Here is a 16,918-nt window from a genome sequence, read left to right as displayed (position 1 = left end):
TTCAAAGGAAACATACAATCAATGTATTATACTAGCTGCCAAAGCATATGTCCCTGGCTGTATTATCACCAGTATCCAAAACCTTCCATTAGCTTTGCTTGTAAGGGGAAAGCTTGATTTAATGTAATCACAACATTGAAGCACTCTTTTTTTCTAGTATCATCCACTTGTCCCTTCAAACTATCACCACGGAAACCAAAAAAACAACCTTCAGCCAACAATTTTGCAAGTCCTGATGATGCTGCTTGTAAAAATGTCTGTTTCCTTGAGTCCTCAGAGCCTCTCACACAAACATCAGAGGGAGATGTTCTAAACCAAACTTCAACTTTAAGCATACTGTTGATCTGGCACATTTGCTAGACCGGGGCTGGATGGGCCTGGACATTTTGTTCAGAAGCTTTGCATCACACAGTGTGACGGACCAATGGTGTGTGTGCTGTGATGTAATCGAAGCTACTGGGGTCAGCAGGTTATGCCTCACTCCCTCCTCCAGTACAGCAGAGATCAGGGAGAAGCTGAGGAAATGTGACCCCTAAAAACATTGAAAGGTCTACAGAAGGCCAAGTGTTTCTTGACTAAATAACAATGGAGGTTTGTAAAAGCAATGTATTCAGTGAGATAAATCATGACACACACAGGTATGTGTCTATTTGGTGTTGTATAAAGGTAGATATTTTATTTCATTAATCTGCTGCCTTCAGAGCATTCAACCCTTAGCATAGATTTGAGATTGTCAATTGAGGAATGCGAACTGTTTTACCTCAGCCATTGGAGCTATCAAGTCAAGGGTAAATGTGCATAGCTGACATTATTTAGTAATTGAGTGATCAACAGGACAGAATATAATAAATGATTTGTAAAAAATGGAGAAAAAAAACTGTTTATGCAAGCGGGATCCAGGGGCAAGCTACAATTTTTTAAAGTGGCATTTGAGCTATTTAATGTCTCCAGAAATTACAGAACAATTACTTGCAAAGGGAAATTACACTCAACTGAAGTGGCACACTCTCTTGACAGTCAATTAGAGTTGACCGCCTTGACATGGCATTTTCTATTCAGCAGCCGTGCTTTGTAAATCACTGCCTTATAGTAATATGCAGCTGGTTAAGGGACTGTTTTTCCTATCTGGCCTGGATGAGACTAACGTTGAGCCTCTGATGCCACCCACTGGCGGAATCACTGTTTCCAATAACAGTGTGATATGGCTCCACATTCTACTCTGACTCACACCTTCCCCTCAGCTTGATCCCTGATCTATGCCACTGTCCCAGGAGAGGGAGGGTGATGAGATATTAATATATAGTGCCTGTATGTGCGGGCATGTATGTTTGCCTGTGTCTCTCACTCTCCCCTACTTTGTCTCTCCTCTGCCACTATAGTGCATGTCTGCCTCTCTGTCTGTAAGGTCTTCCTCTCTTGTCTCCACCATTTCCTTTTCCTGTTGTACCTCTTGCCCCTTCCTTCCTCCTCTGTCATCACCCGTTGCTGTGCAGCTCTGCTACGTAATAGCAATACCCTCTGGACTCTAGTTCTCACAGTAATTTTTATGATCTCAACTCTGGGAAAATAAATGAAATGGGTCAAATTACGTTATCTAAGTTATTAACTGATCACGTATGAGTCATTTACGGGTTGGCAACTACCATCTACCACAGCTCATAACAGTGTAATGATTATATCCTACTGATTCTATTTCATGTCCTCTAACATGTCATTGGAACAGGTAACCACTAGAAAGCACTGTTGTTTAGAAAGAGGCTCATATCAAGAGATCATGGAAATGACCCAAAAATGCCTCTATGTAATTGTCTAATATGTGGGTTCAGGCATTGGCCAGCATAAACATGTTTAAAAGAACCAAGGCCTACAGCATACCAATAGAATCGGAAACACTTTCTTTCTCTTTCTGTCTCCAACTTTCTCACTTGTTCAGCTCACTGAACCAGTTAAACCATCAGCTTCAGGCAGGTTTATGTTGGTATCACAATATGCATGGTGGCTGATTTGATATCTCTCCTATCAGACCACACTGGCTGCTCCATGCTTAATGTCATTCACAACAGAATGAAATCTTGCCTGAATAATCGTATTGCTCAAGGGAGGGTCTGTTTGATCCCCAGTGTTTGGCTCCCATCATATGGCTCACCTCTCTATTGTAAGATAAGGCAGCTTGGTGACAAACAGGCCAAGTTTTACAGGACAGACTGCATTATCTTCCCAATGGAAAGGTTAAGGTGCTCTGAATACCACGACCATCAGTCACATCTCAATCTGACAAACAATTAAACCTGTCAGATCCAACATGTGACCAATACTGACACAGATTCTAATGAAATCTATCAGTTGAAGGAAATTAAAAAGTTATGCTTCTATTTTAGGAACTTGCTAAATAGCTAGCTATCAGTTGTGATAACCACTTCTATTAATTTGTTTCATACATTTTGTATAACCATACCTCTTGACGTCAGTTATTTATCATGGAACAGATGCTTGGGCAAGTGGAGGTACCAGATGCTATATAATACAGTACCTAAGGGTTATCTGCCTATTAACTGGCTAGTGATATTAAATTAAATTACCAGCTGAGAACAAATCATGCAAAGTCATTTATACTCGGCACACACTCCTTGCTTACGTAATTGAAGAGAACAGAGATGCAGTTTAAAAGCATTTATCCCAACCAAACTGCACAGATGATCTCTTTGGCATTGGATTACTTGTCTGTCACGGACATAGCATTTAATGCCTGGAGATGGAATTGGTGAGAGCTGGGGTTAATTGAGACCAGTTATGGAGGGCAAGTCAAGTATCACAGTGATAACTCAAGTCTGTTTTGATGTGTGCACATGTGTTTGTGTGTGTCACCACTGCATCTGAGGAGCCCTCTGCCTGTGAACTTGACCGTCCTTAACCTGGTCACCGTTCTGAAACAACAGCAATGCATCAGTCAAAATACACGTTGTTAATTCAGTACGTTATGATCAGCGTGTTCTGGGAGTCCACCTGCGAGCCGCACTCATGACCTAAGGGTTCAGATGAGACAGTAGTCCGTGGTGTAGGGTGACAGGGTGCATGGCCCTGGATGGTGGATAGAGAGGTGGGACTCCACTGAGAGGAAAGGGAGCGTTTTAGAGTTGTGTTCTTTGTGTCTGTGGAGATGACCACAGCGGGGAGTTTAGAAGGCACAGAGGAGGCCGGATGCTGAGGTCGAGGGGATGTAGAGGTGTAAGGAGGAGGGCTGTGGGCTCAGCGCTCAGCGCTCCCACTCCTCTTTAACGTGCTCCTCATGCCTCACACCACAGCAGGATCCTCCAGCACAGGGGAAAATCTAACAGAGCTGACACGGCCATGGGAGAACACATGCACTGACAAATAATCACACAAGCCCTATCACAGATCTCTCTCATTAATTGTATCTAGTCTAAAGAGTTACATTCCCACCTCCGCATGTGATCAACACAAAAGAAGCTGCAGGGACATGTTGAATGTGATTTCAGAAACGTATCTCTAACAGCAGAGCAAGGACCGATATGAGGTTTCAGTCATGCAAAGAATATGTGAAGTGGCCCTGCTCTTACCCCTCACTGTCTTTCACAGAACTGAGTATGGCACAGCAAGGGGCATTGGTAGAATGCTGGTGTAAAATGGAATCCACTGCAGAGGTCATTGTTCGTTGTTGTATCTGCCTGTCCGCTCTGCTCATCCCTGTGGACTGCAATGTGACTGTGGATTGACCCTGAGAGCATTTCATATTTTCATGTAAATGCCCTCATCTTAAATGGAAAAAAACTGTCGTTCACACAGGTTATATAATAACAATGATTAGCATTAAAAAAGAACAGCAATCTGAGGCTGAAATTGCAATGAAATTACAGAAGCTGTGAGTGGCAATGGAAATAGAACGCTGTGGAGAGGAAAAATAAATAACATTCACAATTTCATTTTCTTAGAACTTTCCAAATCATTCCCTTAAATGAAACAAGACAAATGTTCCCATAAGCAAAAGCAACCCACATTGTTACAGTAAATGTATCTCAGAAGAGTAATATCTACATGTGTTAATTATAAACCATGTTTCAGGTGAAATACTGTATCTAGGACTTCTATTCCTTTTGCTGTATGACTCCTGATGGCAGAAGAAAAACCTATAAGTTGGTAAGCATGCTCTTAGTCATATCAGTTGAGTGCTAATATGAGTCCATTTGATTATGTCATTCTTAAAGCCTGCCTTAAAACAAGCTTCTATGAGCATATCTGTCCATCTCTTGTCAAATAAGAGAACGTCAGTCTAGTGAGAAATGCATTTGAAAGCTTGGTCAAATGGGTCAAACTCAATGTTAGAGCTCTTGGGTGAAGTGGCCCCAGACGTCCTGACCAGAGGGGCTCCTCACTGTCTACACCAGGGCCATGCCACAGATAGTCCAACAGTACTGCATGGGAAATGTCTCCTCTAATGACAGCCCAGGGCAAGGCCAGGGCCATTGTGCATTTTGTTTACATGGCTTTGTTCACATAATTGTATCAAAAGAGAGGGCAAAAGGGCTGCACTGGCTGCACAATAGGCCTTTTGTTCACCCAAAGTTTTTCATAAAACTAGACAGCAAGAGTATGTTACTATTACTGTAAAAACAACACACAAAAATGTATTTATTATCATCTGCATATTTGATTACATCCCAAGATGTTGGAGGTAAATAATGTGGCAGAAATGTGTAGGCCTGTGTAGAGGCTTGAATGTCATTGCTTTGGTAACAGCTCCCACTTGCCTGGTCAGCTGTGCTAGCTAGACCAAGTTCACCAGATCATTAGCAGAACGAGGTAAATAAGCAATCGTGTAATGATCTGGCTGAACACTGATTGAGTCCGCTGCCTTGGCTTACCCATTCTCCCCCATTAAGGATAGGGATTCCTTGAACAAGTTTGTTACACTCCATGTTAGGACTGCAGAACGAGTGTGCTGTATATCATTGGTGATATTTCCTATATTGGCCTTGTTCCAGCCCCATGGAAACTCATGTTTAGCAAAAGTAAAACAAAACTGATGGAGAATTATATTGCTGAAAGTAAATAAATCTGGATAGTGGAAAAATACGTTTGATAATTTCGCTGGACTTAATTTTCCTATGAATATAATCGAAAACCCTCTGATTCTTTTATATTGTCGGCTCATGCTTCACAATACCGTTATTCCTCATAGCTGGACATAGGCTATCTTATTTTTTCCATATCCATAAAATGTGGGTGGGAACGGGATGTGTACGGGAATCAAATAACAGGGAGAAGTCGGATGGCTGCGCAAATACTTGGAATTCTGTTTCCGTCGTTGTCTATTCCGTAAACTTTGACAAGCAGAAAGTTGTGTTTCTATGATAGGCTACAACAGTCTCAATAGCTTGAATATCCAGTAAAAACTGGAAATGGCTTCTTCGCCACAGAAATCACCTTCTTCTCCCAAATCTCCGACTCCAAAATCACCACCTTCAAGAAAAAAAGACGACTCTTTCCTCGGAAAACTTGGGGGAACTTTGGCCAGAAGAAAAAAGGCAAAAGAAGGTTCGTTCATTAGGCTATATTTTTATTTATTTATTATTAAGGCATCTACATAAAAAGGTTGACATCACGAAAGCTAAAAAATATATAAATAAAATACGATTCCTGTTGAACAGTAGGCTATATGCTATAAATAGACACATTCCACCGTTTTTTTTCTTCAGAATTAATCATTTTGTTGAATTGATTAATGACAGTTTTTGCGTGAAAACAAGTTAAGAGACGTTGCTATATGGTGCTTTCATGACAACTGGGAACTCGGAAAAAACTAGGTCAAATCATGGCGTATGTGATCTTCATGTCGGAAATTCGGGAAAGATGCCCGAGTTCCCGACTGTTAATTCTGAGGTGAAAGAAGAAAAAAAATTCCCAGTCGGAGCTTGAACACACTGAAGAATGAAGTCGGAGATTTCTGAGTTCACAGTTGTTTTGAACGCGGTAATAGTATAGGCCCACGAGTAATTGCTGAGGTGTGTCTGTTTCCATGACGTCATTTTGTTATACGATAACGGGGATGGTGATTGAAAGGCCCTCTTCATGTTTGATGTCTGAATCTATCATCAAATAACTGTGATAATAATTTGGATAATTTTGTTTTTGGTGAGGGGGACAGGATCTATTTGAGTTGTATTACATTGTGTTTGTCCAAACCATTGCAGAAGAAGGCTGTGTGTGTCTGTGTTTACAGTACACATGGCTGAGCTACTGCCATGTAAGGATAAGAGGCTGCTGATATTCCATCACAGATGTGTTCACCAAAGAATGAGGAAAAAGTTGCATGCTCTCTCCAGCACAACCACTGCCTGAGTTCAGACCAGAGGCTGCCAAGGCTTTCATAGTTTCACATTTATTTAAATCATACCTTCAATTAAGTATGAATTAGACAAGCACTTGAGTTTTCGTTGAATCTTTTTGGTAAATGAGCAAGCATCAAGTATGATTAAATGTCTGAAGCACTATTATTGTTTATAATGTTTCTTGGAAGACACTTTGACCCCTTTTTATTAATTACATTTGAAGCATATCTTTTGATACAGACATGCCCTATATATACTCCTGAGGGGCATGTGAAAGTGAGTGTGCAGCTGAGCCCCATTCACCAAAATACTGAACAAATACCGTCCAACCTGGTCCTGTAGGGGTCTGTTCCATGGAGGGCCTCTCCGCTGCCATGACAGCAACATACAGTATTTCAATCATATGAGCGTTATTGTAAACCATGTTGTGTCTCTGCCTGTGAACTGAGGAGCAGTCCTTTCAGATCAGAGAGACAGAGACAGACAGAGAGGTTTACATTATCCAGATGACGCTTTTGCGTTGGTTATACAATTTGTTGAAGAACCAAATGGATGCAGCTCTTTTAGTGTGAGGAAGGAGGAAGGTGTCTCTGTGGGTTAGGCCTGAACAGCAGAGGGAGATCTTGGTGTTGATTACTAACAGGATGTTGACATCTCCAGGGGGCGCTTTCTCTGTTTGGGAGGAAACTGAAAAAAAAACATATCGTAGTTTGTTCTGCAGGCCTTTATCACGTTATGTTATGCAGCTCTGCATCAGTGCTATAGGGATCTTACTGACATATCAACTGGTCCGGACAGGAACTAGCAGTGCTGGCACCATGGCCAGACAGAGTGGTCAGGTTGTCACATCACCTGTGTGAATTCCCCACATGTGCCAATTTGCACGACGCCAGGCGAGGTAAGTGAAATGATCAGGGAAGGAGGCAGATGCTCAGGACAGCAGCGTGAGACCGAGCCTAGATCTATGAACGCCTAGCAACTGGATGGAGAGGATGGCTTTGTCCTGTGTGGGGCGATGTGTCTCAGAGAGAAAGCTTTTTTTCAAAGAGGTAATGGCTATCAGCATGGTCTGAGCTATCAGATCAACTGACCATGAATGCTTAGTTAATAGACATACACTCTCTTACATCTTCTCCAATTTACGGTAATAGTGTGATTGGCTCATTCTGGGAATCTCCCCATGTAGTATTATCACTGGCTACAATGAGGCGCTTCATCTTATTGATCAAAGCTAGACTGAGCTCTCTCTCTCCTGGCTAACCCGAACGTGACCAAAGATAACCGGTTATAATTAGAGACATGCGTTGTGAACCAACTCTTCCTGGTAAGACCAATGTGCCATAATACTGACAACCTGGCATGAAGAGCACAGCTTAACCTGAAGAAAAGAGCCCTAAATTGGGTGGAATGAGTGTAGAGGACAACCTTAGGTGAGTGGAGGAAAGACTCACTCTCTCTGTTATTTGTGTACATGTGAGCTTTACTGCTGAGATGATGAGGGCCAATGTTGTGTGTTGCTGATGATACTTGACTTGCCCTCCGATTTTCTCTGCTGGACACATTTTTTGTGCCTATTAACTCAATGGAGGTCTCAGCACAGTTGTATAATAATTAGCCTGTCACACATTGAGTCACGCCACTAAAGGTCTCTGCTTCTCTGCTTTTGCAGTGTCTGAGCTCCAGGAGGAGGGCATGAATGCCATCAACCTGCCACTCAGCCCCATCCCCTTTGAGCTGGACCCAGAGGACACCATGCTGGGTAAGGCCTCCACCTTCACTCCTGCAGTGTATCGCATGCCCACGCGCACAGACACACACACACACACACACGCTCTCTCTTTCTCGCTCTTTCAAATCAAATCAAATTTTATTTGTCACATGCGCCGAATACAACAAGTGTAGACCTTACCATGGAATGCTTACTTACAAGCCCTTAACCACCATTGCAGTTCAAGAAGAGTTAAGAAAATATTTACCAAATAAACTCAAGTAAAAAGTAACACAATAACGAGGCTATATACAGGGAGTACCGGTACCGAGTCAGTGTGCGGGGGTACAGATTAGTTGAGGTCATTTTTTACAGCAGTCTTATGGCTTGAGGGTAGAAGCTGTTAAGGAGGTGTTTGGTCCTAGACTTGGCGCTCCGGTACCGCTTGCCGTGTGGTAGCAGAGAAAATAGTCTATAACTTGGGTGACTGGCGTCTCTGACAATTTTATGGGCTTTCCTCTGACACCGCCTATTATACAGGTGCTGGATGGCAGGAAGCTTGGCCCCAGTAATGTACTGGGTCGTACGTACTACCTTCTGTAGCGCACTACCTTCTGTAGCGATCAGTATACTGAGCAGTTGCCATACCAGGTGGTGATGCAACCGGTCAGGATGCTCTCGATGGTGCAGCTGTAGAAGCGTTTGAGGATCTGAGGACCCATGCTACATCTTTTCAGTCTCCTGAGGGGGAAAAGGTTTTGTTGTGTCTTCTTCACGACTGTCTTTGTGTTTTTGGACCATGATAGTTCGTAGCTGATGTGGACAACAAGGAACTTGAAACTCTCAAGCTGCTCCACTACAGCCCTGTTGATGTTAATGGGGGCCTGTTTGGCTAACCTTTTCCTGTAGCCCACGATCAGCTCCTTTGTCTTGCTCACATTGAGGGAGAGGTTGTTGTCCTGGCACCACACTGCCAGTTCTCTGACCTCCTCCCTATAGGCCATCTTCATCGTTGTGTCGTCAGCAAACTCTCATGCTCTTTCTCATTGTCTATATTCTAAACGTGTGTGTGTGTGTGTGTGTGGTTCTAGAGGAGAATGAGGTCCGCACCATGGTTGACCCTAACTCCAGGAATGACCCCAAACTGCAAGAACTGATGAAGGTGTGAGATAGAAAATGACTGCCGTATGTCACAATCAAAGCATTGGAAAGCGATATTATGGGCCTCGTGAATGTACAGTTTGTATGTGCCTGTTAAATTCTATATAAGGTTTTGTATGCAGGTACTCATAGACTGGATCAATGATGTGCTGGTGGGGGAGAGAATCATTGTCAAAGACCTGGCTGAGGACCTCTACGATGGGCAGGTTCTGCAGAAACTCTTTGGTAAAGTATTTCATTCCCTCCAAAACATCCCTTCTATGCTTGCAATGCAGCACATTATCCTCTGGTATTTGTCTGATTCCAATTGGATTTGATGGTCCTCCCTGTGTTCTCGTTGTATGTGACAATAAAACATATTTATTTATCTTTGTATTACAGAGAAGCTGGAGGGTGAGCGGCTGAATGTGGCTGAGGTGACCCAGTCTGAGATAGCCCAGAAGCAGAAGTTGCAGACAGTTCTGGAGAAGATCAACGACACTCTGAAGGTCTCAATCAGAAACATCAAATGGACCATTGACTGTAGGTGACATGTTTCACAGAGCGCTGTTTCACTCGAATCCCTGGTATTCTATTAATTTGTTAATAAACCATTTGGAATGTGTTGATCAAAATGATTATTATGACAATGGTGTGTGTAAAAGACAATGTAAAGGTAATGTAATAAGGTCGTTATTTTTTTTTACCCTGCTTGTTTGGTCATTTTGTTGGGTGACAGAGAGGCACAGAGAAAGTTCACATTGGACTAATCTGCACCCTGCTGACCCTCTGACATTATGACCATAGAAGTAATCCCTGTCTCAAGTGGTGGGAGGTCACGGTACACAGCAGGTCAACGAAAAAAAATAATTTTTCAATTTGATTTTTTGCCATGTTTATTTTTTAAGAATATGCTGAAGCCATGTTTTTTTTCTCCATTGGTTTATTGTTCTTTGGTGTATTGCAACCTTCTAATTCTCTTAAATTTCAGTTTAATTTTCGGTTTATCCTTTGTAGATGATCTAAAAGCACTTGAGGAAATCAATAGGATTGTTTCTGACTGTGATCAAAGGACAGCTAATCCCTTTCTTTTTCACTCATATCCTCCCATACAGGTTCTCTAAATAGTAAATGTAATATTTTTGTGGTAAATGAGCATGTTTGGAATTCCATCTTTCAAGAAGCTGTAATTTGCAGCTCGGTGTATCAGTCACAGGAATCGCTTTGACACAACAGACAACAAGAATGGAATTGGTTGTAACAGTTTTCTAACAAAGGCACATTACTTCTACCCCAAAGACACAAGTTCAGTTTGTACCTGACACGGAGTTCATCGTTTTGTTTTTGACCTTTGTTTAACCTTCAACTTGGCATTGTGAAAGCTGAGAGTCGCCTATCTTGCTAATTGTGAAAAAAGAGAATTCCTTATCTGAACCCTGCTCCAGTGCACCAGCGTGTGCATCATCTGTTTAATGACAATGCCCAGTGGATGTACTATAACTTTCCTCTCGTTCCTTCCCTCTTTCCTTTCCTATGTTCTCCCCTAGCTGTCCATGCTAAAAGCATCGTGGCCATTCTCCATTTATTGGTGGCGCTGTCTCAGCACTGCCGCGCCCCCATCCGCCTACCTGATCATGTGTCCATTCAAGTTGTGGTTGTACAGGTATAGTCCTTTCCTGATACATTTTGTACTATGAAAAGGGAAACCCTGAAAACAAGTGAAATATTTGTCAAATGTCATAATTGTCTGTTTTTCCCCACAGAAACGGGAGGGGATCCTGCAGTCTCGCCAGGTTCAGGAAGAGATCACAGGGAACACGGAGTATGTCTTCACTGTCATCCTTTTTAACTAACTATGTGCAGATGTCTGGATGAAACTACCCAACTTGTCCTGTCTTCCACAAGGCCTTTATCAGACCCTCAGGGTATGAAGAGAAAATGTTGGAAAATTGTTTACAGAGGCAGCCAAGAAAATGAAGGCCAATGTTTAAGGAAAGATGGCCTTAGAAACTTGTCAGTGAAGATTATGTTAATTGTATAATTTGCTTTCCATATTCGAAGTTAATGGAGGTATAAGTATAAGGGACGAGAACCGAACACAATCATGTACTTTGCCTTGGAAAGGTCATTCAAAACAAGGTGATTATAGGGCGAATCACATGTCTGTAAATATCTGTTTACAAATTAGTCAGCAAATGAGTCCGCTGGGCATTGAAGCAGTTGGAACAATTGAGGGACTGATGAGGAGAATGGAACGGCCTCTCTCGGTCTCGCGTTAAAGCGGAAAGACAATGCAGACACGCCAACACCTTGGGGGGTTGATATGGACAGTTGGAGCCCCATGCTGATGGGCAGATTTAGTGAGGGGAGGAGGGTTTGGAGGTTCTGCTCCTGCCAGCCACACCACTACTTTATGGAGCTGCATCTGATTAATAGTGGTCCAACGGGTGCAAATCAGCTCTGGAGATAAGAGGGAGGGGGCCCTGGGCTGTTGTCCTGCGAGGGGCAGCAGCTGCTCAAGCATGTCTCTGCCGGGGAAGATTGGACCGTGAAGACAAGCCACTGCCTCCCGGGCACATGTCCACCAGGCAGGCCCACCACACAGCGTTTGATCGGACTGCTCCTGGGATAGAACCACAACGCAAATCTCTTTGTTTGTGTTTCCGCCTGGCTTTCTTGATTAGACCATCTGCATTCAGTTAATATTTTTTCCAGTTTAAACAAAGTCCTAGTTAATTTTTTCTTCTCATTTGAACTTGTCTGTTTCGTCTAATGTCGTTCTCCAGCGCTGTGATTACACAGTACGATACCAGTGCTGAAATACGTTGTTCTCTTCTCTTGCAGGGCTCTATCAGGAAGACATGGTAAGCATTTTCAAAATGTGTCATATTACCATGTATTCATTTGAGTTAATTAGCCATTACATTATTTATTTTGTATTACTTCTGTGTTACTAAAATGAACATTCTGTTATTGTAATCATTTAACCTCTATTCAATTTCAGAGCGAGATGCGTTTGACACTTTGTTTGACCATGCACCAGACAAGCTGAATGTGGTGAAAAAGGCAAGTCTCCATCCTAATTCGAAAAATCGAAGGTATTCATTGTTTGTGTAACATTAAAATTGACTGAATACCTGCCCTTCTTGCAGACTCTGATCACCTTTGTGAACAAGCACTTGAACAAGTTGAACTTGGAGGTGTCTGAATTGGACACACAGGTGAGATTACTTTGTTTCCCTTTTAATATACCTGCTTATGAACATGGTCATTATTGGTATGTTGTTCTACCTGTCATGCAGTTTGCTGATGGTGTGTACCTAGTGTTACTGATGGGACTGCTTGAGGGCTACTTTGTTCCTCTCTTCAACTTCTTCCTAACGCCAGAGCATTTTGACCAAAAGGTGGGCTACATTGTGAATCAGACTAATTTTAATCTCTTACAAATAGTTTACAGTGAGATGCTTACTGGACTGGCATGGCTAATGCTGGATCTCTTTTCCCATATAGGTGCACAATGTGGCTTTCTCCTTTGAGCTGATGCAAGATGGCAGCCTGGAGAAACCCAAGCCACGGGCAGAGGGTGGGTGACTTCATTCTGTACACATACAGTGGGGCAAAAAAGTATTTAGTCAGCCACCAATTGTACAAGTTCTCCCACTTAAAGATGAGAGAGGCCTGTAATTTTCATCATAGGTACACTTCAACTATGACGGACAAAATGAGAGAAAAGATTTTTAATGAATTTATTTGCAAATTATGGTGGAAAATAAGTATTTGGTCAATAACAAAAGTTTATCTCAATACTTTGTTATATACCCTTTGTTGGCAATGACAGAGGTCAAACGTTTTCTGTAAGTCTTCACAAGGTTTTCACACACTGTTGCTGGTAATTTAGCCCATTCCTCCATGCAGCCCCAAAGCATGATGTTTCCACCCCCATGCTTCACAGTAGGTATGGTGTTCTTTGGATGCAACTCAGCATTCTTTGTTCTCCAAACACGACGAGTTGAGTTTTTACCAAAAGTTCTATTTTGGTTTCATCTGACCATATGACATTCTCCCAATCTTCTTCTGGACCATCCAAATGCTCTCTTGCAAACTTCAGACGGGCCTGGACATGTACTGGTTTAAGCAGGGGGACACGTCTGGCACTGCAGGATTTGAGTCCCTGGAGGCGTAGTGTGTTACTGATGGTAGGCTTTGTTACTTTGGTCCCAGCTCTCTGCAGGTCATTCACTAGGTCCCCCCGTGTGGTTCTGGGATTTTTGCCCACCGTTCTTGTGATCATTTTGACCCCACGGGGTGAGATCTTGCGTGGAGCCCCAGATCGAGGGAGATTATCAGTGGTCTTGTATGTCTTCCATTTCCTAATAATTGCTCCCACAGTTGATTTCTTCAAACCAAGCTGCTTACCTATTGCAGATTCAGTCTTCCCAGCCTGGTGCAGGTCTACAATTTTGTTTCTGGTGTCCTTTGACAGCTCTTTGGTCTTGGCCATAGTGGAGTTTGGAGTGTGACTGTTTGAGGTTGTGGACAGGTGTCTTTTATACTGATTACAAGTTCAAACAGGTGCCATTAATACAGGTAACGAGTGGAGGACAGAGGAGCCTCTTAAAGAAGAAGTTACAGGTCTGTGAGAGCCAGAAATCGTGCTTGTTTGTAGGTGACCAAATACTTATTTTCCACCATAATTTGCAAATAAATTCATTAAAAATCCTACAATGTGATTTTCTGGATTTTTTTTCTCCATTTTGTCTGTCATAGTTGACGTGTACCTATGATGAAAATTACAGGCCTCTCTCAACTTTTTAAGTGGGAGAACTTGCACAATTGGTGGCTGACTAAATACTTTTTTGCCCCACTGTACATTGTTTCTGAAAGAAAGATATGTGACAACAGAATTTCAACATTTTGTATTAAGGGATAAAAATAAAACAAATTGGCAATATTTTTCCCTTGGGGCAGTATTCACTCAACACTCTATATATAATCAGAGCATGCCTTCTAATCATAACAACCAAGAGAGAGAGTGCACATATTTCCATTTTAGTCATTCAGCAGACACTCTTATCCAAAGCGAATTATAGGCACTACTTTGCTCAAGCGCAAATCATCAGAATTTTCACCTAGTCGGTCGGCTTGGGGAATCGAACCAGCAACCTTTCAGTTACTGGCCCAACGCTTTTAACCGCTAGGCTACCTGCCGCCCTATTTGATGTGGGATTACTTTTCCCCCTGGGTATTACTATGTGACCGTTGTGTTAATTGAACTGAGGCCTGTAATAGTTTTAATGGTACGGTCAAGCACCATTGAGTGGCACATGATGACTGCATTGGGCTGTAACATTTAAGTGTTCCCCTTTAGCTTTGATTTAAAGGTGGTTGCATGCCAAATTATAGCAATAGGCCTACTTAAAGCGCACTGCAATCAAAACAGCTTCATGGAAGCATCTGTTTTTTTATAATGCATCTTTCTTCACAGCGTAGCTGAAAGAGGCCAGTTTTGCCTCACTGGATGTAATGCGCTAGTGTAGATCTTATAGGTGTTGTGTCTTAAGTATACAGTAGCTAGCAATAGGAGCTGGTTCCAATTACAGGCAATGTTTTTGACGAAGGTATCATATAGCATGTAAATCGTAGCTCTGAATCTGGGTCATTTTAGATTATTTTCTAGTAAATGTTTCCCAGACTAAAGTCTGCCTTTGGTTTTTCTGATCTTTTGGCAGATATTGTGAACTGTGACCTGAAGTCTACTCTGAGGGTACTCTACAACCTCTTCACCAAATACAGACATGTGGAATAAAGACGGGAGCTTCACCGTTCATTCAGTTATATCGACGTATCTATCAAGCAAATGCCCTGTTTAGATGTATATTTCAGGGCAAACACGATGCATCTAATGGGGAGAGCACACCTGTGTTAGCTTTGTCCTGCTGAAGGCTCACTAAAACACAAGTACAGCACAATATGTTGTAAAGTACTTGGATATGAAAAGACAGATATATTTCAGTATTATTGAAGGTTAACTTAATGAATTATTGATTATGCCGTCGTATTGTTGAGTCATTGCCATGTTGAATTGTTCTTGCCCATGTCATTCCGGGCCGAAACCGTTTGAAGTCTACTTGGATTCACTTGCGACTACATGAAGGATCAGAATATAGATGTATTGAATGTATGACAGCTGAGTTTGTGCTTATCAAAGTATTTACTTCCATCTTTTGAAAGAAATCAGAAGTTTTGAATTGGCTCAGAGGGTTTTTGATTTTTGTGCTTATAAAGCAATGGGACCACACAGTATGCACTATTAATTTATATACTGCCACACTGCATATCTTTTACCTTTGTTTGCTTTATGTCTAATTTTATATATTTTAATACTGGTCGTTGTGCTTTAAAGATAGTCTACCTTTTAGTGACATTTTGGCTCATCATTTACCAAAGAAAGTCTTTTAGATCAATTATATGAAGCTATTAGTCTTAAAAAAAAATTGTACTTATCCAAAGCATGATGTATGGCTAATTTTGACTATTTGTTCATAATCTATTCATAAAAAAGGTTTGTAAAGTAATGTTCCAGAGCAGTGTTTACTAAAACTACAGAACAGCAAGTGCCAGTTTCAAGAGTGGAGCATGAATTCAAAAGATAAAACATACACTATATTCAACAGAACTAGCTAGTAGTGCTGAGAATGTAGTGTGGGAATTTGACCAAAATTGATTCCGTTGTGTACTTTAATTTGAATGTCGTGATCATTTCTTTCTATGTTGTGGTCTGAGTGCAGTTTTGATTATGGGCCTTGTGCTGTAGCAAACTTGTGGCATTCCTTCCCATGGAAACTTGTATGCTCTGTATTGTTACCGTGCCATATCATCAAGTGAAATATAGAAGAGCACAAGAAAATGTGGCACAGGGGTCTAAGGCACTGCATCTCAGTGCTAGAGGTGTCACTACAGACACCCTGGTTCAAATCCAAGCTGTATCACAACCGGCTGTGATTGGGAGTCCAATAGGGCATCGCACAATTGGCCCAGCGTCGTCCAGGTTTGGCCGGTGTAGTCCGTCATTGTAAATAAGAATTTGTTCATTACTGACTTGCTTTTTTAAATACATGTTTTAAATACCATCAGGATTTGGTGGTTTTAACATAACTATACCCAACTTTCATTACACCTGACATTGTACCGTTTCATAGACAAATAATACTGTATGGGACTGTGGGTGTTGGGGGAAGTGGCTGCTTTACAACAAGAACTTAGCTTACAGAATTCCCAAGAAGTAGAGGTGCTCTACATGCAATTCATGAATGGATTTGCTAACCACACACTGACGGAGTGGCTTTGCTAAGTGCTTCGCTGCGAATAGGAAGGTCACATTTTTCCTTTGAGTAACAACACTACTGAGCACAGCACATAATGCATGACAAGGGTACAATAGAAGTTTCAGTGGAATTTCTTTGTGCCTGATTTGATCTATGTAGCATGTTTCTTTTATTTAATTGCTTCTTTTTAGAAGTTGAAATTCACTTATTTCAATTTACAGACACTTAAGATTAGTTAAGATGCTTTTAGTGTGTCATGTCAACTAATTTAATTCAGCACAGAAATGAGTGAGAGGAGAAATGAGTGAGTTACCTAAAGTAGAAAATACTCATAGCTCAGTTCTTTTGTTTTCTTGATATTTCTGTTTTTACTCTTGGTCATATCTCTTGTGAACTGA

At 41.7% G+C, this 16,918-nt stretch overlaps 1 protein-coding gene across 2 annotated transcripts; it reads left to right on the top strand.

The window, feature by feature from the left end:
* Positions 1-5,279: 5,279 nt before the first annotated feature.
* On the top strand, positions 5,280-15,770 carry LOC110526378 (alpha-parvin). Of its 2 annotated transcripts, XM_021607302.3 has the most exons (13): positions 5,280-5,553; positions 8,017-8,106; positions 9,147-9,217; positions 9,339-9,441; positions 9,598-9,738; positions 10,743-10,858; positions 10,959-11,017; positions 12,040-12,059; positions 12,200-12,261; positions 12,348-12,416; positions 12,498-12,599; positions 12,706-12,778; positions 14,925-15,770. In XM_021607302.3, exons 1-13 carry the CDS (start codon positions 5,418-5,420, stop codon positions 14,999-15,001), a joined length of 1,119 nt encoding a protein of 372 aa, XP_021462977.1. In that variant the 5' UTR covers positions 5,280-5,417; the 3' UTR covers positions 15,002-15,770. The 2 variants fall into 2 exon arrangements, with proteins under 2 accessions (XP_021462977.1, XP_090094758.1); XM_090238632.1 differs by lacking the exon at positions 12,498-12,599.
* Positions 15,771-16,918: the final 1,148 nt, after the last annotated feature.

Source organism: Oncorhynchus mykiss, chromosome 6 (genome assembly GCF_057628025.1).
Source record: "Oncorhynchus mykiss isolate SJ-2025 chromosome 6, ASM5762802v1, whole genome shotgun sequence".
Lineage (NCBI taxonomy): Eukaryota > Metazoa > Chordata > Actinopteri > Salmoniformes > Salmonidae > Oncorhynchus > Oncorhynchus mykiss.
Note: the sequence above shows the minus strand (reverse complement) of the source record. Positions and strands in the feature narration are given on the sequence as shown.

What these genes read in the sequence shown, in the direction of transcription:
- LOC110526378 (XM_021607302.3), top strand. Translation starts at nt 5,418, where the DNA reads ATGGCTTCTTCGCCACAGAAATCACCTTCTTCTCCCAAATCTCCGACT. An exon ending in AAGAAAAAAGGCAAAAGAAG is followed by an intron (nt 5,554 to 8,016) that starts GTTCGTTCATTA and finishes CTGCTTTTGCAG; the next exon opens with TGTCTGAGCTCCAGGAGGAG. An exon ending in GGCTCTATCAGGAAGACATG is followed by an intron (nt 12,060 to 12,199) that starts GTAAGCATTTTC and finishes ATTCAATTTCAG; the next exon opens with AGCGAGATGCGTTTGACACT.